Source organism: Microcaecilia unicolor, chromosome 3 (genome assembly GCF_901765095.1).
Source record: "Microcaecilia unicolor chromosome 3, aMicUni1.1, whole genome shotgun sequence".
Lineage (NCBI taxonomy): Eukaryota > Metazoa > Chordata > Amphibia > Gymnophiona > Siphonopidae > Microcaecilia > Microcaecilia unicolor.
This window is the reverse complement of record NC_044033.1, coordinates 223019130-223041417: the sequence shown is the minus strand read 5'-3', so window position 1 is coordinate 223041417 and position 22288 is coordinate 223019130. Positions and strand designations below refer to the sequence as shown.

Sequence of the window (22288 nt, the reverse complement as noted above, 5' to 3'; positions counted from 1 at the left end):
GGAAGGAGTTAAGCATGAATTTAAAATGAATGAAGTCAGCAAGGGTGCGGGATTTAAACCAAGAGCGTTCAGTAGAGCGGGCACAGGAACAAAAGTAGTGGATTTTAGAGGTCAGCCAAGGCTGGGGTTTGGTACACCTAGTAGGACGAGGCATGGGAGGGGCAAGAGTGTCCAGTGCAGAGGAGAGAATAGTATCATAGGAGGAAACAGCTTCATTGACAGACTTAGAGTGGCGGTAGAGAAAAGGTTAGAGACATAAGAAGATAGAGTAAGGGGGGTCAATAGCCTGAAGACTTCTATATGTGGGGATTGAGATTGGGTGGGATCGGAGAGGAGGGTGCTTAAGTGTGAAGGTTAATAGGTGATGGTCAGAAAGGGGGAGATCTGAGGAACAGAAGCTGGAGGGAATGCAGTTAGAGGAGAGGATAAGGTCAAGATAGTGACCATTTTGGTGAGTGGGTGCAGAGGACACAACTGAAGATTGAATGAGGACACTAAGGCAAGGAATTGGGAAGCAGAAGAATCAGAGGAATTATCAACGTGAATGTTGAAGTCACCAAGAATGAGGGACGGAGATGAAGGTTCAAGAAAAACGGAGAGCCAGGCATCGAAGTCAGTGAGGAAAGAAGAAAGGGACTTATTGGGGGTCGGTAAATGACTGCAATTCAGAGTGGCAGCGGGTTGAATAAGCGGATGGAATGGACTTCAAGGGATGAGAAGGAGTGAGACTGAGGTAAGAGAAGAGGCTGAAATCTGCAAGAGGGTGAAAGTAGAAACCCGATGCCGGGATATTTCTCTCTCTCTCTTTATATATATATATATATATATATAGATAGATAGATAGATAGATACATAACATTTTTTAGAAAAACCTGAGAATTAATTATTATCCACCCTATTTACTAAGCTGTGCTGCTAATGCCGATACAGCCCATTCACTTTAAATGGGTTGTGTCAGCATTATTGCATGGCAGCTGTTAGTGCTGCTTTGTAAGCAGGTGGGTATATGAATTAAAGATCCAAATCAAAGATAGTTCCACAAATTAGAATTAGCACACTTTTAACTTCCACGGCAATAAAAATAACCATTAATGTCAGTTGTTTTTTGTTAGATATTTCCTGCTATTCATGTCAGGCCTCAAAAGGATAATGCAACATTTGGGCATAAAGATACATCCCAGAAGTCCAGCACTGGAAGCTTGTATGGCAAATATCTCCACTGCTACCATGTATTTTCCTCTTGTGCTCAGATATGTAGGGATAAACGTTATCCAAACACTGCAGAACACCAGCATGCTAAAAGTAATGTACTTGGCCTCATTGAAACTGTCAGGAAGATTTCTTGATAAGAATGCAGTGCTGAAGCTGATAGAAGCCAGAAATCCTAGGAAACCCAGAACACAGTAAAATGCGATCATTGATCCTTCATTACATTCAATTAGTATTGAACCAGTTTCTGATTGCATATTAAGATATGAGAATGGGGGAGCAGTAAACAACCAGATGAGACAGAGGACACATTGAAAAAGAGAGCAAGAAAGTATTATAATATATGAGATTCTGCAACCCATCCATTTCCGGAGCTTGCTTCCAGGCTTGGTTGCATGAAAGGCCATAACCACTGTGATGGTTTTTGCCAGTATGGAAGAGAGTGAGATAGAGAAAGTCATCCCAAAGGTGGTGTTGCGGAGAATGCAGGTCATGGGTTCAGGACGGCCAATGAACATTAAGGAGCTTAGAAAGCAGATCATAATGGAGATGAGGAGGATATAGCTGATGTCTCGGTTATTGGCTCTCACAATAGGTGTGTCTCTGTAATGAATAAAGATTCCCAGAATGATTGCATTGATAAGCGAGAAGAAAATGCTGCTGGTAGTCAAAGCCATCCCTAGAGCTTCTTCATAGGACAGGAAAATTATCAGTTTTGGGATACAGGTGTCTCTCTTATGATTGGACCAATGGTCCTCTCGACATTTCATACAGTTGTCCATATCTGAGGAAGATAAATATTGTCTCAATATCTCATAAACAGCATTGGTTTTCGGATAGTGCATGGACATTAAGTTAACTCTCTATACTTCAGACTACAGCAGATAATATTGCTCTATAATATCCTGATGTTTAGAATAGTGAAGTAGTTTTGATGTACATCAACCAATTACAAATCAGAATCAGTATGTACATAGACAATTTGCCAAGAATAATTTCAATTCATCTCACTAAATAAAAAACACATAGCTGCTATTGTTTCCTCTATATCTTACTCCTTTTCTTTCTTTTGTTTTCATCTATTTGCTAGAAAATGAGCAACATTAACACTGTAAGATTGATATTCAAAATGATTTAACCAGCTATAAAAGGCTTCTGGATGGTTAATTCATTTTTGCAGGGCTGTCTGCTGATATTCAGTGGCATTGACTGGTAAGTGTGTCCAAAAAGGGGGCTGGCCATGGGAGGGTCATGGGAGGATCAGAGGTGTTCCTTTAACTTTTGCCTATTATTATGCAATAAAGGAGATCTGTGCCTAATTTAGAGACAGGGATTTATAGCAAGTTTTTTGGGTGGAAATGGTCATATAGTTGTGAATCTTGGCACGAAGCACTATTCTCTAAATGGCACCTAAATAAGCACTGGACCAGATTCTATATATGACACATTATATCTAGGCGTGTCTTAGATTCAGATGCTGTTTTTTACTTTTAGACTGGGTGGATGTGTATAGATTTATGTGTGGCTTCTACGCTAGTGAAAAGCTGGTGTAAATGCTTGTGCTTAAATCTACATGCAAAGGCCTGAATTCTTTAACAATGCACATACATTTAATTGATGGCACAGATACACCTAAGCTGCTTCCATGACCGCATCCCCATTTTGCCTGTGCAATAATACGCCTAGATAGAAGTACGCATATATTCCCATTAAGTCTAATTAGTGATGATAAGTGGTTGAAGAATTCAATTGAAAACTTGGATCTGCATGGAAAAAGAAGGGATAGTACTGCAAGAGGAAATTCTTTCCTTTACTTGCCATTTCCCACTTTAATAGATATGAGTGATCCTTAGAAAAATTGAAAGGAAGGCCGGGAGGAAAGACTTGCCTTTCAAAGACGTGGGAGTAGTGTTATTGATTGTACCACACCATGTGCTGATGGTGTCAGCACTGATGTGAGTCTTAATCAAGGTTGCCAATGCATTCCAATGATTTGCTTCTGATGTCATGCTTGCATGCTATTGCTAGAGTTATGATTTTTGATGTTAAAAGTTACAGTGATAGGAATGGTGTCTGATCACCAATATTAGAAGTATGGATTTGGCATCGAAGCTCTAGATGCAATAGGGAGCTCAGCATGAGGGTATCAGAACTGCTCCAAAATTGTTCTAGTTACCACTGAGGGTATGAGGACAGCTCCAAAGTTATTTTAGTTGCTACTCTGCACGCCATATATAGAATCCATCAGCACTGATTTTTTTAAGTGCCATTTATCGCTCATGTATTGGTGTGTGTGTGTATGTATATATATATATATATATATATATATATATACTAACTTTATTAAATTAACCCCAAAAAGTATAGACAGGGTAATTTGTCTACTTCTGCCACTTATCACTGCAGTATGATTGGCTAAGGCTAGACAAAACATGAATCCAGATAAATTGGAAATGTTAAATATCAGTAGAAGTGATAGACTACTTTCAGTGGCCTTTCATATTGATAATCATGCTTTGGTACTTGTTGCATGATTTGGCGGTACAACCCAGATCTTCTCTGCAGTTTAGACAACTTACAGAAGCTTCAGTTTTCATGTGTCAGTTACCACCAGGCTGTATTACTGTAATTCTTTGAACCAAGGAATACCATTGAGTCCCTACATCAGTTGCAGCTGTTGCAGACTTCAACCACAAAAACGTTGATGAATAAGAAGGCTAGGGATCATGTGCCTCCTACTTTGAAGGATTTGAATTGGCTTCAAATAAAAAGGAGGAAACAGTTTAAACTTTTAGTTTGGTAAGTAAGGCTTTGAGGGGTTCTTTTATTAAGTCGCTGTAGCATTTTTAGCACACGCTAAATGCTAAAGACACCCATATATTCCTATATCTAGTGCACCCTAAAAATGTTACCGCAGCTTAGTAAAAGACCCCCCCCTGAATGATAGTGGTCAACAGGATCTGCAATCCTCATAGCAGGATCTTCTACTGAACCATCCTTCCTGATGGTTCAGCTGGAATATAAAGGGACTTGAGTTGTGTTGTTGCTGTGCAATTCAAAAATGTCCCCCTGGAGCTGTGCCAGGAACAAAATCATTTGATTTTCCAGAAGGCATTTTGATCCTATCATGTATTCATCTGAGCTGAGTTATTGATGCTTTTGGCTAAGTAGGCCTTTGTTTCTGGGAGTATATTTGCAATAAATGTGAAAAGATGTTGGTAGTGGAATGAGTTAAATTGATGGTTAATTATGGTTTTGGCTGTAAACTGCTATATATATATATAGTTTTGTAAATAGATAAAAGTAAAAGAAAAGAAAACAAGAGTACTGCAGTTGACTTTAAACAGCACAGTTCAATATTACCCTTCTCCACCAACTCCAGGCTCCGCCCATTTTACCTTGCCTCACCCTATGCCTGGAACAATCTTCCTGAACCCCTACGCCAAGCTCCCTCCCTATCCATCTTCAAATCCTTGCTTAAAGCTCACCTCTTCAATGCTGCTTTCGGAACCTAACCTTTCGAACATATAGACTGCCCCAATCTGCCTGACCTATCAGTTTGACTGTACATTTGTCTCTTAGATTGTAAGCTCCTTGAGCAGGGACTGTCCTTCCATGTTAAATTGTACAGTGCTGTGTAACCCTAGTAGCGCCTTAGAAATGTTAAGTAGTAGTAAGTAGCAGTTCAATATTACTGTTTGAGTTCTCTAGCAATAGGGGCTTCTATGACTAAACAACATACAAATCAAAAGACAGTGACTGCCTCTTGCTATTGTTGTCAGGATTACAGAACTGTCAGCATTTATCTACCATTTTATCCTCTGATGCAGGCACTCATTCTCATCCTCTTTGACTTGTTCTAGACGCCAGTTGAGTTCTGGCTTTTTTCTATGCATATCTTATGCTTCTTGAATATTTTTATTGTTTTTTTCTATTGGATGACTGTTGCATACTTTCAAAATTATTTCAATAAAAATTTCTAGCGTTATTTCCATTTTCACCCCACTGGACCTTCATGTTATTATCCTTCTTAAATTTAATTCCCAATGACAAGTTAATAAATAGAAATAAAACAAAACAGAGAAAATAAAATAAAATGCTACCTTTTGTATCGGACTGACAATACATTTTTTATTAGCTTTCGAAGGTAACCCTTCTTCTTCAGATCAGAAATAAGCAAATGTTGACAGATATCAAAAGCATTCCAATACAGTCTCACAGGAAGAGGGAGGGGTGGGTTAGGTGAGAAACAAGGAGATCTGGGAGGGGGGAGAGACAGGGAGAGATGGATGGTTGATAAGAGGGTGACAAAGCAGAATAATTTTATAGTTTATATTGGGATTAAAAAAACTCAGATCTTTGTTAAGTCCTGTCTTGTGGGAATTATTATCTAGGGCAATTTTCCTGAAACTATAAAATAAGAAAGATGCTTATCCCATGAAGAAAAATGGTCTATACAGATTTCTTATTTTCCACAATTTTTTGCATACTACTGAGCTGTGGAGGGGCATTTTCAATATGGCATCCGTGTCTGAATGGAGAAGTTTTGCTAAAAATATTTCAATCCAATGTCTAGCACACAGGCATAAGTGAACAAGGAAAAACATCTAAATTTCTGGTTCGAATATTGCTTTGAGCTAGATGTTTTCACACTCAACACACACACAAAAAAAAAAGTCCCAGGAAAATACAGAGAAAAACAAGCCATAGGGAGGTCTGTCTGGCAGCATTCCTAGTGAACTGACCACACAGATATCCCAGCAGTGCAGAGAGGCAGCCTAGTGGTCAGTGCAGTGGACTTCACATAAAGGGATCCAAGTACAAATCCCACATAGGCCTTTTCATATAGTGAACCTTCCAGGAACAGAGAAAACCTACTGTACTTATTTATTTATGACATTTATATCCCACCTTATCCCAAACAAGTTTGAGTTCAATGTGGTTTACAAGAAACACTATTGGATACAAAACCAAAAATAATGCATAAGAAAGTAATATAGTATCATAAACATACTGGGATAGCTATGGATGTTTAACATTTAGAAAATCTGTTATGAATGAGAAATTGTACGTGAAGCAAAGAGAAAGTTAATGGTAAATAGAGTAATAACCAATTCAGGTAATATTTAATTGTTTGAGATATGGTCGTTCTTTGTGAGGGTTTGTTTGAATAGGAACGATTTGAGGATTTTGCGAAATCAAGTATATTTCTTATTTTGGGTGGTAAGGAGTTCTACCATTTGGTTCCTAGGTAAGTGAAGTCTGCAGAGTGGACAGTTTTGTAGATCACTTTTTTTAAATTTGGGAGGTGTAGTCTGAGATAGTTTCTTGCCTCATATTTAGGGTTTCTTTGAGGTAAGTTTATTAATGGTATCATATAGTCTGGAGTTGTGCCATTTAGGATTTGAAAAATAAAGGTACATAATTTGAAGATGATTCTTGCTTTGATGGGAAGCCAGTGTAATTTGATTAATAAAGGGAAGGCTCTTTCAAAACAAGAGATTTTGTATATGAACCTGGCTGCAGTGTTTTGAGCTGTTTGGAGTTTTTTCAACAGGTACTCCTTACTGCCAGCATATATGGCATTTCAATAATCTAATTGGGATAATGTTAATGATTGTACTAATAGTCTGAATATTTCTGATGAGAAATAGGGTCTGATACTTTTTAGTTTCCAAAGAGACCTGAAAGATTTTGTGATTACTGAGAAAACTTGAGTATCAAATGTTAAATGTTTGTCTATTATTATACCTAGAATTTTCAGATTATTGACAATGGGGAATGAAATGTTGTCAATTGTGAAAATGTTTTGGTCAAATAAGTTGGTAATGCCCCTTGCTATTTAGATGAACTGCAGAATGAAACATCCCAATTCTGAGTTTTGAAAATCATGATTTAAATATTTTGGTGAGAAAAGGGTCCATTCTACCACTTTGTGCCACTTTTGAGAAGTTTTTCTCTTCTGGAAATGAGCACCATAGCAAATAACCCACAGTCACTGACATGTCACATGGTATCACTCACCACTTTGGTTGGAGATTTCTCCCTGTGGACACGGAATACAGTCAAAGCAGCAGATGGGCTCTCCTTTCCTGGTTAATTTCATAAAGCCAGGAGGGCAGCTCTCACTGCATTTGGCTTGAGGAGGTGTCTGAATATTGAAAGAAAATCTGGGTAATTTGACATAACCTTCACCAATGATTGTTAAAATGCAGGTTGCTATATCTGTCCACCTATGGAACAATTCATGCTTTCAAGCATCTGGAATCTGAAATTTAGCTTGAAGTGGAAGTGTCATGTGTATTGATCTTTCTTATTTTACAGGTTACTGTGACAGAGCAGTGTGTAAAATGCTTGTAAAATGTACTGGGTATTTCCTGCAGTGTATTTCTCTATTTTGTCCAGCAGGTGGTGCATGTTTATGTTTCAAAGCTGCTGCAGATCCACGGCTATTCTCTTTGTTTAAGCCTTTTGGAAAGGCAGTCTGCAGTATACTTTCAAAACTTCCTGACTGGACTCTGATTGGCCCAGAAGCTTTTTTCATTTGTATTATACTGTTTTTTCCCCAGTCTCAGCCCAGAAGAAGAGAGAGAGAGAAGGCTCTTTGCTGAAGCCCTGTAAAACAGCTATATTTGATAACTTGTGATCAGCGATATGTCCTGCTCTCCCTAGGTACTTTCTAGTAAGTAAATAGTCTTATAACTGATCCATATTTTCAGTTACCTGTTATTATTTGCTGATTGCAATTTTCTGTCCACTGTTCAATATTCTAATGAGAATAAATACAATTGTTTGTTCACCCTGCTTGCCTGGACTGATAAAGAATCCTGGTGGTTTGTGTGTTAGGTCTGTGAGTGCTTTCTGGGCACTGTGGGACAACTGGAAGTGGGTCTTCAGTAACCTAGAAATCACTGGGGATAACTTGAGAGCGGGAGACTTGCCCAGAAGTGGTTGTGACCCATTGATTAGGAGGAGGGTGGTAGTGTAGAGCACAAGTGACAGGTGCAGGTGGAACTGAGCTGTGCTGGAGATAGACCCTCTAAGTGGCAGTGTTGTAACCCCAGGTGGGTGGCTAGGCATTTTGTGACAGTTATATTTAAAATTAAAGCCCCTTCTTACTAAGCTGTTCATATCCACTCATGCTGCACCCTTCTTCATTTCAATAATTCAGAACAGTCCCAAGTTACAGTTCTGAACTGGTAACTTTCCTTAAAATTTCAGTACTTATAACAGTGACAAGAATTAGGCAGACGCCAACAGCAACTGTCTAGTTTCATGATATTCTCCTCCTCCTCCTCCCCTTCAACTCTCTGTAGGGATGGGCAGCTCAAAACATACTGTGTACGTGTTTTTTAAAATAGTGTACCCTCTTTCCAAAGAATGGGCACAATCTGCAAAGAAGGCGTGGAGGGGCATGATCGAACAGGGTGCCCAAGTTTTCCTGAGGGTGTCCTCGCAGGACTTCCCATGAAGGGGCGGGGAAACCCATATTATCGAAACAAGATGGGCGCCCAAATCTCCACATTTAGGTCAATCTTAGAGATGGTCGTCCCCTATTTTCGGCGATAATGAAACCCAAGGATGCCCACCTCAAAAATGACCAAATCCAAGCCCTTTGGTCATGGGAGGAGCCAGCATTCGTAGTGCACTGGTCCCCCTGACATGCCAAGACACCAACCGGGCACTCAAGGGGGCACTGCAGTGTACTTCAGAAAAAGCTCCCAGGTGCATAGCTCCCTTACCTTGTGTGCTGATCCCCCCAAACCCCACTCCCCACAACTGTACACCACTACCATAGCCCTTAGGGATGAAGGGGGGCACCTAGATGTGGGTACAGTGGGTTTGTGGTGGGTTTTGGAGGGCTCACATTTACCACCACAAGTTTAACAGGTAGGGGGGTATTTGCCTGGGTCTGCCTACCTGAAGTGCACTGCAGTACCCACTAAAACTGCTCCAGGGACCTGCATACTGCTGTCATGGAGCTGGGTATGATATATGAGGCTGGAAAAAATATTAAAAACATTTTTTTATGGTGGGAGGGGTTAGTGACCACTGGGGGAGTAAGGGGAGGTCATCCTCGATTCCCTCCTGTGGTCATCTGGTCATTTAGGGCACATTTTTGAGGCTTGGTGTTCTCCCTTATTCAGTTCATACAATGCAATTATGTAAACTGATATTACGTCATTGGAATGTTTTACAAATTCATCCTATATTTAATGAACAACCCACTTTTGCATATCGTAGGAATAAAAACCTGGGAGAATTGATGTCAGTTACTAAACAGTTTAAAGAAAATGTAACTTTAGAATTAGGGTTTAAACCGTGTCAGAAATGTTGTTATTGTAGCCAGGCATTGGAAAGAGATAGAATTTATAATCAAGTAATGAATAGATCATTTTATTTGAAATGCCTAGGAGATTGTAATACAGAAGGAATAATATATGTAATAGTGTGCCCGTGTAATCTGTGGTATGTTGGTCAAACTAAGAGGAAAATCAGAATGGGGGAACATCTTAGTAATATCAGAAGAGGAAATGTAGAGGCGCCTTTGGTACAGCATTGGCAAGACAAGAATCACACATTAGATGATTTGAGATTTTCTATCTTAATTAAAATAGATTTGGGGATAAGAGGTGGTGATATACGTCAGAGATTGTTAATTACTGAACAAAGAATTATTTTCACCTGGAAAACGTTCTCTCCGTATGGGCTGAACAAAGATGTTGAATGGACAGAAGTAATTTAGTATTTAACAACAGTAATTAAACCCAACAATGAAGTAATAACAGCTGTGTTGGGTGGTTTCCTGTGAAGGTATATAATGAATGAGTAGTAGTTTGATGGATATGAACGTTTGTTTCTCACTGACTAGATGACCACAAGCTGGACCCACCTTATGGGTCTCTTGTCTGAGAGGTTGTGTCAATGAGCATTATGATGAATCCTTTGTAATTGTAAGTATACAAGTTTGATATATATTGTTCAAGATTGTTTAAGCTAGTGGATATGAGATTGATATTGTATTATATTACATTCACAGCCATTGCAATTGTTATACGTATACATAAAGGATGTATTGGAGTGAAATACCGCTGAGGCGATCTGGTGTTAAACAGCTCCTGAGGACACTGTTGGCGAAACACAGCACTGTGTAGAGCTGAAAGAAAGGATTTTTACTGACTATAGAAGGAACTGAAGAGATTAAGATTACTTCAAGTCAAATTAAATAACCATCTTATATTTTGACGTTTGGAAGCATAAGATACAAATGGAATGGACTTTGCATTTCATGGACTCTAAGAGTGGAATAACTCAGGGAGAAATATACTTTTGTATCTATATAAGATTGTTGGTCTATAATCTCATGTGTACTAGATGAATGATAGTGAGATAATAATAAATAATTAATTTGCATTAAAAATATTTCTATTCTTATAAGAAGGTTTTTGTGGTACTAAAGTGGTGGAATAGTTATAGTATAGGTCCCTTATCCAGTTTATTTTCCGTAAAAAAAGAGGACCAAGTAAAGTCGGCCAAGTGTTCGTCAGGGATGCCCTTCTTTTTTCCAATATCGGCCAAGGACGCCCATGTGTTAAGCACACCCCAGTCCAGCCTTCACTATGCTTCCGACAAGCCCCCTGGAACTTTGGTCATCCACACGATGGAAAGCAGTTGAGGGCGCCCAAAATTGGCTTTCGATTATGCCGATTTGGGCGACCCTGAGAGAAGGATACCCATCTTCCGATTTGTGTTGAAAGATGGGCACCCTTCTCTTTCGAAAATGAGCACAGAGTATTTCAGAAAGAATGTACACTCCTGAAAATGTTGTACATGTGCAATGGTTGACATATGCACCGTGTGTCATGCATGTCCATGCTATTGAAAAAAAAAAGCTATGCAATCTTTCTAAGAGATCAACTATCCACTGCAGCTACCATAACACAATGGGCTTCTCTCTTCAGGACTACTAGACTACCAGGGAATTTGTGTGTGAGGAGATGGAGGATGGGAGCGAGGAGAGAGATGGGAGCCATTTGATCACCAGGGCAATTTTTTATTGTTAGTGGAAGGAGGGTTAGGTCAGGTATGGTCAGGTTGGAGCCATTGTTAAGCTGAGGAAGGGGATTGTTTGGTACATGAAGCAGTCCAGAGAATGGTAGTCAGGTTGAATAGAAAGAAAAGGTGATGTTAGACAATGATCTCAAAGAACTATGCTGCCTCAGACCTGGTGAAAAGTTTCCCTTGTCCAGGGAATACCAAATTACCGCATTAACGTATTTTTAAATGTTAATACCTGAAGTGAAACCATTTTAGCATTGCTTGGATATAAGAAATGGGTTAAAACCATGCCAATGCTTTGTGAATCTATCCCCTTTAGTCCAGACCCTCCTTCTATACTACTTTAAACATCCAAAACCTTACCCCTTAGATCCTACAAAGACCAACATATCTGATGCAATTTTCATAGAGTTTGGTCTATCTAGCTAAGTCTTTGCATAGACAAATAAATCAATTGAAAACGGAACTTCTCCTCTGTTACCTACTCTCTTTTTTAACTTTTCTAATATCCGCTTCGAGAATTGTTCTTATTCTCAGCTTTCTCTGAACATAAATATTCATGCCTTTATCAATTCAAAACTATTTGCAAGGTCTAGTGCTCTATTATTTTTGCACCATGTAAAATTGTGATAATACAGTTAAAAACATGCACAATGCAACATTGTCCAGTGTCTTCCCTCATTTTCTAATATTTCTGAAATCTGACCTGGGTGAATGTACTGCCCCATACGATTGCCTTCTCATTGATGATGAAATCCTGCCCTTGGGAAGCAAAAGGATTATAACTTCCAACAATTTCACGATGCTGCTTTCCTTTGGGTAGATAGACCAGATTTATAATATTGTAGTCAGTGTTCAATTCTCTATTCTCATTAAAAAAGATTTCTTCATCTAGATTGTTCTTAAAGTGGACATTCTTTAGATAATGATGAAGCTAAAAATTAGAAATTCAATAGTGAACTTTATTTGTCAAGTTAACTGCCAACGTCAACATATTTATGCTCAACTTTATTTTAATTATTATTATTAATATATATTTCCATACACAGTCTACCAGATTTTAGAGACTGGATGCAGATCTCTAGGTATTGGTTCAAAGAACAGCAACCAAAATGATAAAAGGGATGGAATCTTCTCATATGAGGAAAAGCTACAAAGGTTAAGACTCTTCAGTTTGGAAAAGAGACAGCTGAGGAAAGATATGATTGAGGTCTACAAAATCCTGAGTGGTGTTGCACTAGTAGAAGTGAATTGATTTTTTTACTCTTTTAGCAGAGGAGTGTGGTAGCCGTGTTAGTCCACTCTTAAGGTTATCAATAGAAATCAAACAAAATAAAACATGGAAAAGAAAATAAGATGATACCTTTTTTATTGGACATAACTTAATACATTTCTTGATTAGCTTTCGAAGGTTGCCCTTCTTCATCAGATCGGAAATAAGCAAATGTGCTAGCTGACAGTGTATATAAGTGAGAACATTCAAGCATTGCTATGACAGTCTGACAGGGTGGGAGGATGGGGGTGGGTAGGAAGTATGCATGGGGACATCAAAGCATATCATTGGTATTCTAACAGGGTGGGTGTGGATAGGTGAGGGGAGGGTGATCAACCGAGACATACAGCTTTATGGTTTATAATGGGCTAGGAACCCTAGGTCCTTGTTAAGTCCTTTCTGTTGGGTGTTAAAATATTCAATCATTCTGACTTCAAAGGTCTTACGTTCTTGTATGGTTTTAAAGTTACCTTTGAGGATTCTCACTGTGAAGTCACTGGTGCAGTGTCCTGGTCTTGTAAAATGTTGCCCAACAGGCGTGGGAACTCTGCTGGCACCAGCATTGTTTATATGATGTCTATGTAAATTGAATCTTGTCTTAAGCATCTGGCCTGTTTCTCCAATATAGCATCCTTCATTACATTTTTTACACTGAATGATATATACCACATTGGAAGATGAGCAAGTGAAAGATCCCTTTATGTTGAATATCTTTCCTTTGTGGATGACTTTGGGGTCCTGTGAAATATTTTGGCATAGTTTGCAACTGGATAAATTGCAGGGAAGTGTGCCCTTCTGTTCCTTTTCAGTCTGTGAAGGAAGTTTACTTCTGATTAGCTTGTGTTTTAAATTGGGTGGCTGTCGGAAGGCCAGTACTGGTGGGGATGGGAATATCTCTTTCAGTAATTCATCCTCCTGGAGTATAGGTTGTAGATCTCTTATGATTTTCCTCAGTTTTTCCAGCTCTGGATTGTATGTCACTACCAGGGGGATTCTGTCTGTGGCTTTTTTCTCCTTGTACTGTAGCAGATTCTCCCTGGGTGTTTTGAGGGAGGAGGCAATATTCTTGGAGATTATTTTGGGGTTGTAGCCCTTCTGTTTGAAGGATTCAGTCAGGGTTTTAAGGTGTCTGTCTCTGTCCCCTGGGTCAGAGCAGATACGGTGGTATCTTGTGGCTTGGCTGTAGATGATGGATCTTTTTGTATGTGAAGGATGGAAGCTGGAGTTGTGGAGATAGCTACATCTGTCTGTGGGTTTCTTGTATACAGATGTTTGTATACAGCCATCACTGATTGAGACCGTGGTGTCCAAAAAATTGACTTTTTCTGGGGAGTAGTCAATTTTGAATCTGATTGTAGGATGGTATGTATTGAATGCAGAATAAAATTGTTTCAGAGTTTCTTCACCCTCTGTCCAAATCATAAAAATGTCATCGATGTACCGGTAGTATTTTAGAGGTTTGGTCTGGTATGTATTCAGAAATGTCTCTTCCAGCTCAGCCATAAAAAGGTTGGCATATTGGGGTGCTGTCCTGGTGCCCATCGCAGTGCCCATTATTTGCAGATAGATATCATTGTTAAAGTGGAAGTAGTTGTGAGTTAAGATGAATTTGATTAATTTTGTGATAGTTTCTGGTGAGTATTGATGGTCCAGTGTGGATTTTTTTAGGAGTCTTCCACATGCAGCTATGCCATCCGCATGTGGAATGTTGCTGTATAGTGATTCTACATCCATCGTGACCAGAAGGGTGTCAGGTGGTAGTTGCTTGATATTTTTCAATTTATTCAGAAAGTCTGTGGTGTCTTGTATGAAGCTGTTAGTTTTGTGTACGAGAGGTTTCAGAATTCCCTCTATGAATCCAGATATTTCTTCCGTGAGTGTGCCAATACCTGATATGATTGGTCTGCCAGGGTTTCCCAGTTTGTGGATCTTGGGTAGCATGTAAAATGTGCCTACGGAAGGTTGATTTGGTATGAGTTTCTTCAGGTGAGGTTGCGCTTGTGTAGGAAATGTTTTGATAAGGTCTTTCAGCTGTTTTGTGTAATCCTGTGTGGGGTCCTCAGTTAGTTTCCTGTAGTATTTATTGTCTGAGAGCTGTTTGTGCCCCTCTTCAATGTATTTTTGTATGTCCATAATTACCACTGCGCCTCCTTTGTCTGCGGGTTTGATGATAATGCGTTCGTTAGTTTGTAGGGCTCTTATGGCCGCTCTTTCTGGTGGGGTAAGATTGTACAGAATTCTTTTTTGTTTGTTGGAGAGTTGTGATTTAACCCTATGTCTGAAACTTTCTATGTAGTTATCCAGTTTGTAGTTTTGTCCCTCCTGTGGGGTGAAATAAGTGTTCTTCTGTTTAAGGCTGTATTTTGGATCATTTGATGTCTCTCTATTGTGGAAATGTGCTTTAAGACGCATTTTTCTGAAGAATTCTTCTAGGTCTGAATATAGCTGGATTTTATCTAGGTTATTCGATGGGCAGAATGAGAGCCCTTTGGAAAGCACAGAGATCTCATGTTGTGATAATTGATGGTTCGAGAGGTTTATTATCCCCATTTGGTTTGCATCTGTAAAGGTGTGATCAGTATTCCCTGGTTTGTTTGGGCTCTGATTTTCACATGCCTCAGATGTGTATCCAAGTGTCTCCAAAGTGTCTGGAGCTGTTGGTTCTGCAGAGCTGTAGCTATTCAAGGATAAGCAGTTTCTCTCTCTTTGATTTTGAAGAAGAGAATATAGCTTTATTTCCTTATTGCGGATAGCAATGTATTGTTTTTCTCCCTGGATGTTATGTAGGTCCTCTTTAAGTTGGTTCACAAGGTGTGGATGTAATTCCTCCATGTTCCTCATGGTTACATCCCTTTGGGTTTGTATTATTCTTTTTTTCTTGTAGAGTTGATGTATAAGTTCATTTCTTAATTTCTGACTAGTGCGTTTGCAGAGTTTCTCTGCATAGTCAGAATTGTAAGTAGTAGCCAAAGGATTTTTGATCCTCAGTCCTTTGGGAATGATGTCAAATTCATCTTAACTCACAACTACTTCCACTTTAACAATGATATCTATCTGCAAATAATGGGCACTGCGATGGGCACCAGGACAGCACCCCAATATGCCAACCTTTTTATGGCTGAGCTGGAAGAGACATTTCTGAATACACACCAGACCAAACCTCTAAAATACTACCGGTACATCGATGACATTTTTATGATTTGGACAGAGGGTGAAGAAACTCTGAAACAATTTTATTCTGCATTCAATACATACCATCCTACAATCAGATTCAAAATTGACTACTCCCCAGAAAAAGTCAATTTTTTGGACACCACGGTCTCAATCAGTGATGGCTGTATACAAACATCTGTATACAAGAAACCCACAGACAGATGTAGCTATCTCCACAACTCCAGCTTCCATCCTTCACATACAAAAAGATCCATCATCTACAGCCAAGCCACAAGATACCACCGTATCTGCTCTGACCCAGGGGACAGAGACAGACACCTTAAAACCCTGACTGAATCCTTCAAACAGAAGGGCTACAACCCCAAAATAATCTCCAAGAATATTGCCTCCTCCCTCAAAACACCCAGGGAGAATCTGCTACAGTACAAGGAGAAAAAAGCCACAGACAGAATCCCCCTGGTAGTGACATACAATCCAGAGCTGGAAAAACTGAGGAAAATCATAAGAGATCTACAACCTATACTCCAGGAGGATGAATTACTGAAAGAGATATTCCCATCCCCACCAGTACTGGCCTTCCGACAGCCACCCAATTTAAAACACAAGCTAATCAGAAGTAAACTTCCTTCACAGACTGAAAAGGAACAGAAGGGCACACTTCCCTGCAATTTATCCAGTTGCAAACTATGCCAAAATATTTCACAGGACCCCAAAGTCATCCACAAAGGAAAGATATTCAACATAAAGGGATCTTTCACTTGCTCATCTTCCAATGTGGTATATATCATTCAGTGTAAAAAATGTAATGAAGGATGCTATATTGGAGAAACAGGCCAGATGCTTAAGACAAGATTCAATTTACATAGACATCATATAAACAATGCTGGTGCCAGCAGAGTTCCCACGCCTGTTGGGCAACATTTTACAAGACCAGGACACTGCACCAGTGACTTCACAGTGAGAATCCTCAAAGGTAACTTTAAAACCATACAAGAACGTAAGACCTTTGAAGTCAGAATGATTGAATATTTTAACACCCAACAGAAAGGACTTAACAAGGACCTAGGGTTCCTAGCCCATTATAAACCATAAAGCTGTATGTCTCGGTTGATCACCCTCCCCTCACCTATCCACACCCACCCTGTTAGAATACCAATGATATGCTTTGATGTCCCCATGCATACTTCCTACCCACCCCCATCCTCCCACCCTGTCAGACTGTCATAGCAATGCTTGAATGTTCTCACTTATATACACTGTCAGCTAGCACATTTGCTTATTTCCGATCTGACGAAGAAGGGCAACCTTCGAAAGCTAATCAAGAAATGTATTAAGTTATGTCCAATAAAAAAGGTATCATCTTATTTTCTTTTCCATGTTTTATTTTGTTTGATTTCTATTGATAACTTTACTCTTTTAAAAAGTACAAAGATTAGGGGGACACTCAATGAAGTTACATGGAAATACTTTTAAAACAAATAGGAGGAAATTTTTTTTCACCTGGCAAATAGTTAAGCTCTGGTACTCATTGCCAGTGGATGTGGTCAAATCGGTTAACATATCTGGTTTAAAAAAGGTTTGGAAAAGTTCCTGAAAGAAAAGTTCAGTCTGTTATTGAGACAGACATGGGGAAGTCACTGCTTGCCCCAGGAATGGTAGCATGGAATGTTACTACTATTTGGGCAGTTGGCACTTTTTTGGGACTTGTTCGTGAAAAAAAGGGTCCAAAAAAAGTGACCCAAAATCGCGATAAAAACGCCTTTTTTTCGATTATCAGCTAAAGACGCCCATTTCTCCTTGGCTGATAACCACGCCCCAGTCCTGCCTCCACCACGCCCCCGTCAACTTTATTCATTTCCGCGATGGAGTGCAGTTGGAAACGCCCAAAATCGGCTTTCGATTATACCGATTTGGGCGCCCATGAGACAAACACGATCATCTCCCGATTTGGGTCGATATATAGGCGTTTTTCTCTTTCGATTATAAGCTGGACAGTCTCCTTTTCCTCAAAGTCTTTCCTTTCACATTTTATTTTGTCTCACTTTTTCTTTCTTCTGAACAACACAACAAATGATGTTACCTTCCATGGCAAGTAATCATATAATTTCCACATTTCTGTAGTCCTTGTGGTGTTTCTAGAGCCAGACATGAGCATGTCATGCAGTGCGTGTGCCAAGGCGTATACAGCGTTATATACACTAACGCTCTTCCCAATGTAGTTGGTGTTACAGGGTAGAACATACGACAATTTTACATCAGGACTGCAGGATCTTTTCATGTTTTTTGGACACTGGCTGTCACACAGGCCTGTCCACCACAGCTCAGTGTTATAATCACTTGGAAGCAGGCTAAAGTTCACCTCCTGGATAAATTTTGTAAAGCTTGGTATCTTTTTCTTTACAATTGCAAATGACAAGTTGGTGTTCGTTATATTAAGTTTTTCTTTAGCTTCCAAGGGAAATTTCAGTTCAGTTTTGGTGATCCATATCTTCCCAGGGATAAACACAAGAAGGAGTAGATAGAATATATTTTCTTCATTAGAACAGAGAATGATCACTTTAATTGATGGCATGTCCATTACTCTTTTAGGTATTTTCTCCAATGTCATTAAATTGCTTCCACTGAAGGTTTCTATGAATGCAACGCAGCCACCGTTTTGCTCAATCCCTTCTCTCAGGATTTGAAGCATCCTCAGGCTATTTTCATCATCAGATGCAATGATACCAACCCAGGTCCAACCAAAATGCTTCAATAAGCTGACAATCCCAGCACAAAGGTGCAGTTCACTGGGGACAGTCCGGTAGAAAAAAGGAAACTTAAATGTGTCACTCAATAAAAGACTCTGTGAGGTGAAACTGATCTGTAAAAAAAAAAAGAATTAATTAATTATAATATTTATATATTTAGTAGGATTAATTTTCCGCCCTTTTCAAAGAATTCACAGATTTATTCACAGAATAAATCAAACATGAGCAACAGACAATTACAGCAGTAAAATATTCAAATAACAAAGTATGGCATAGTATACTGCTTACAATGTCAACACAATACGAAATAGAACATTAAAATTGACATCGTAGGATATAAGCAAAGATGGAACATATAGATAGGAAAGAGAATAGTTAATGCATTATCATCTTTGCCACGTTGAGATCACATTTCAAATAATTTCTATAAGTTTTTAAGCTCCTATATTTAGTTGATTTTTCAGAAGAAACATTAGGATTTTATATTTCACTAAAACTAGGTTAAATGTTAGGAACTTAAGGAGTCCTTTTACAAAGCGGCAGTAAGCCCACCATGGGCTTACCCCATGCAAATCTGGAGCTACATCGGCCCAACAGGAGCAGCAGTGATAGCTCCAACCCCAATGCATGCCATTTCCCATGCTGGGGAAAATAGGGCAGTATTTTTTAGCAGCGCTAACACAGAAATAATTGGGCAGTGCCACATGGTATTCGGTTATCGCTGGGCTAGTGCGGGGGCCCTTACAGCCACTTCAGTGGGCGGAAGGAAATGATTCCCCTCGCATGGGCACACAGTAAGAGCAGTCTTAAGACATGGCCATGGCTATATTCAGCCTTTTGTACCTGGGGCCCGCCTCTAGTGCTGGGCCTTTTTTACCGCAGCTTGGTAAAAGAACCTGCAAATTAGGGAGAACTTGTGAGACCGCTTTATGCACTGCCGTCTGACATCAGGCATTGAGGTGGATGCCTGTTCCAGCTTGCACCGGTGTGAGGTCCTGCATCCTGGGTACATCTGGTTTGAGAATCTGAGAGACCGCTTTATCCACTGTCTGTGCATAGTTCTCACTTTTATCAGCCCCAAAATTTTACTGCTATTTTTTGAAGTCCCTCCTTATTGATTAGCGTGGGAATAGCATAAGAACATAAGAATAGCCATACTGGGTCAGATCAATGGTCCATCTAGCCCAGTATCCTGTTTTCCAAACAGTGGCCAAGCCAGTTGCATGTGAGTTCTTAAATCCTAATTTTTTAAATGCTGCACATTAATGACAACAACAACGCATGGTCATTAATGCAAAAATTTGAAAAAGGCCATGTTATGACTGTGGTAAAAGTCCATCAAGCCCATCATCCTGTTTCCAACAGTGGCCAATCCAGATCACAAATACCTGGCAAGATCCCAAAAAAGTACAAAATATTTAATACTGCTTATGCCAGAAATATTGGATTTTCCCCAAGTCCATTTAATAATGGTCTATAGACTTTTCCTTTAGGAAGCCGGCCACACCTTTTCTAAACACCGCAAAGCTGACCGCCTTTACCACATTCTCTGGCAATGAATTCCAGAGTTGAATTACACCTTGTTGGTTTTAAATTTACTACATTGTAGTTTCATCGCATGCCCCCTAGTCCTAGTATTTTTGGAAGGTGTAAACAGACGTTTCACATCTACCCGTTCAACTCCACTCATTATTTTAAAGACCTCTATCATATCTCCCCTCAGCCGCCTTTTCTCCAAGCTGAAGAGCCCTAGCCACTTTAGCTTTTCCTCATGGGGAAGTTGTCCCATCCCCTTTATCATTTTTGTCGCCCTTCTCTGCACCTTTTCTAATTCCACTATATCTTTTTTGAGATGCGGCGAACAGAATTGACCTTAGCACAAAGGAAAAATCCATGCAAGAGCATTCTAATGCCACTTTGTAACACAGCTTAGTAAAGGGCCCCTTGGTAAGCGAAACGTAGGCACTGAAAAGAAGACCTAAATACAATTAGCCACACTGCCTTCTCTCAATGGTCTTTTTAATTCAAACTGATGCATCACAGGTTCACCATCCTTCACTCTTTCCTAATGGATTATACAGTAAAAGAAAACAGATTAGTCCCTTTACCTGTGGATAGTGGTACATCCTGAACATATTGGACATCCATCTTGATTCCTCTGATTGAAGGCCTTCAATGATAGCGGCCAATGTGCCAGATGTTTTGCAGCGATAATTAGGAACCCAGATGTCCATACCGGTAAAAATATTTATGGCAGCCCCAAATGCAAATAATGAATTGAGGTAAGATTCATAAAGATGAAACCCTAGGGTGATGTTGGGTAAGAGCTCTGAGCTATTGTTAATCTCCTCCACTGCAGAAATAAATGCCAGGTAGTGAAAATAGTTTTCTTCATAATAACTGTATGGATAATGAAGATCAGACAATTAATCACTCACTGAAAGATGGAAAGAAAGCTGTGGAACTATTTTCAAAGCCAGTGGTCAATGTGTGTTTTTAAAGTCAGCTGCAGAGTTTGAAAAATAAATATATTAAGTACTGCTATATGGTTAGGCAGTGACACTGAATATACAGATTAATCTCAGGCTGTCAGCCATTATCCTTATAGTTTTATGCCTAAACTTAAATGCACAGACTATCTATATACAGGATGAATATCACCACTATAGAAGCAATTCTATAAAGCAGACCCTGAACATAGATGACTGGAGGGCTACTGGTAGTCGCCTGCCCTCCTTTATAGAAAACTAGTACAAGTGGGAATTTACCTATTTGTGCACATACATCAGTGACAGAGCTGGGGTAAATGCTCACACCTAAATTGTGGAGATATTACTACTACTACTACTTAACACTTCTAAAGCGCTACTAGGGTTACGCAGCGCTGTACAGTTTAACAAAGAAGGACAGTCCCTGCTCAAAGGAGCTTACAATCTAATGGACAAAATGTGCAGTCAATCAAATTGGGCAGTCTAGACTTCCTGAATAGAGGTATAATGGTTAGGTGCCGAAGGCGACATTGAAGAGGTGGGCTTTGAGCAAGGATTTGAAGATGAGATATGCACTGTAGTTTATAAGTTATCCCCCTAATTCTGTAAAAAGTGCTAAAAATCATTCATCCATCCAATTTGGACACACATTATACCGGAATAATGATCCAATTGGCATGCTTACAAGCAATTAGTGCTAATTGGTTTTAATTAAAATGTTCATGCATAAACTTAGGCACAGGATCCATGCCTAAATTTAACATGCAATGTTAAAATGGAGGTATGGAAATAGGAGGGTCATAGGTGGTTCTGGGGTGTTCCAAAAATGTACACTTAAAATATATAATAAGGGGTATGTATGCCTAATTTTAGGTGTGATGATTGGCACCGTATTCCTAAAGTTGGTGTAAATGGCCACGCCTAAAAATAGACGTGATTCCTGGCTATAAGCACTAACTCTAATAACCACACCTTACTTTAGATGCAGCTTACAGAATACCCATCATATATTGAATCTATCTCTATGTATAAATGTGAGCCCTGCCTGTGACCCACCCAGACTCCACTCATGTGCTACCTTTAAACAATGCACTATTGAAAATATTCATATAGTTATAGAACAGGTAATTAGCAGAATATTGGCTTTTATGTATGAACATACAAGTCAATATGCCAATGCGCTAATCACTTACATGCATATTTTTTACCTAAATCTTGGCGCTTTCTTTATAGAATTGTCCAACATAGGGATAAGTATTATTACTGCCCTGGCTCAGTCCTTCTCTTGCCCCCAGGTTATGTAGATATCATGGGGCCAATCATGATTTCTATAAAAA

The 22288-nt window shown here is 39.4% G+C and overlaps 1 protein-coding gene across 1 annotated transcript; it reads right to left on the bottom strand.

Moving 5' to 3' along the window:
* Positions 1-1094: 1094 nt before the first annotated feature.
* On the bottom strand, positions 1095-20696 carry LOC115464400 (vomeronasal type-2 receptor 26-like). Its single transcript, XM_030194783.1, has 5 exons — positions 20571-20696; positions 17796-18575; positions 11975-12202; positions 7234-7360; positions 1095-1993 (listed from the first exon to the last, which is right to left on the bottom strand). Exons 1-5 carry the CDS (start codon positions 20694-20696, stop codon positions 1095-1097), a joined length of 2160 nt encoding a protein of 719 aa, XP_030050643.1.
* Positions 20697-22288: the final 1592 nt, after the last annotated feature.

Bases quoted from the DNA above. Each gene is read 5' to 3' on its own strand.
- LOC115464400 (XM_030194783.1), bottom strand. From the start codon at position 20,696: ATGGACATCTGGGTTCCTAATTATCGCTGCAAAACATCTGGCACATTG. The intron at 7,361-11,974 runs GTCAGATTTCAG...TTCAATATTCAG, and splicing joins GGGGCAGTACATTCACCCAG to ACACCTCCTCAAGCCAAATG. The intron at 1,994-7,233 runs GTGAGTGATACC...TATCTTCCTCAG, and splicing joins AGAAATCTCCAACCAAAGTG to ATATGGACAACTGTATGAAA.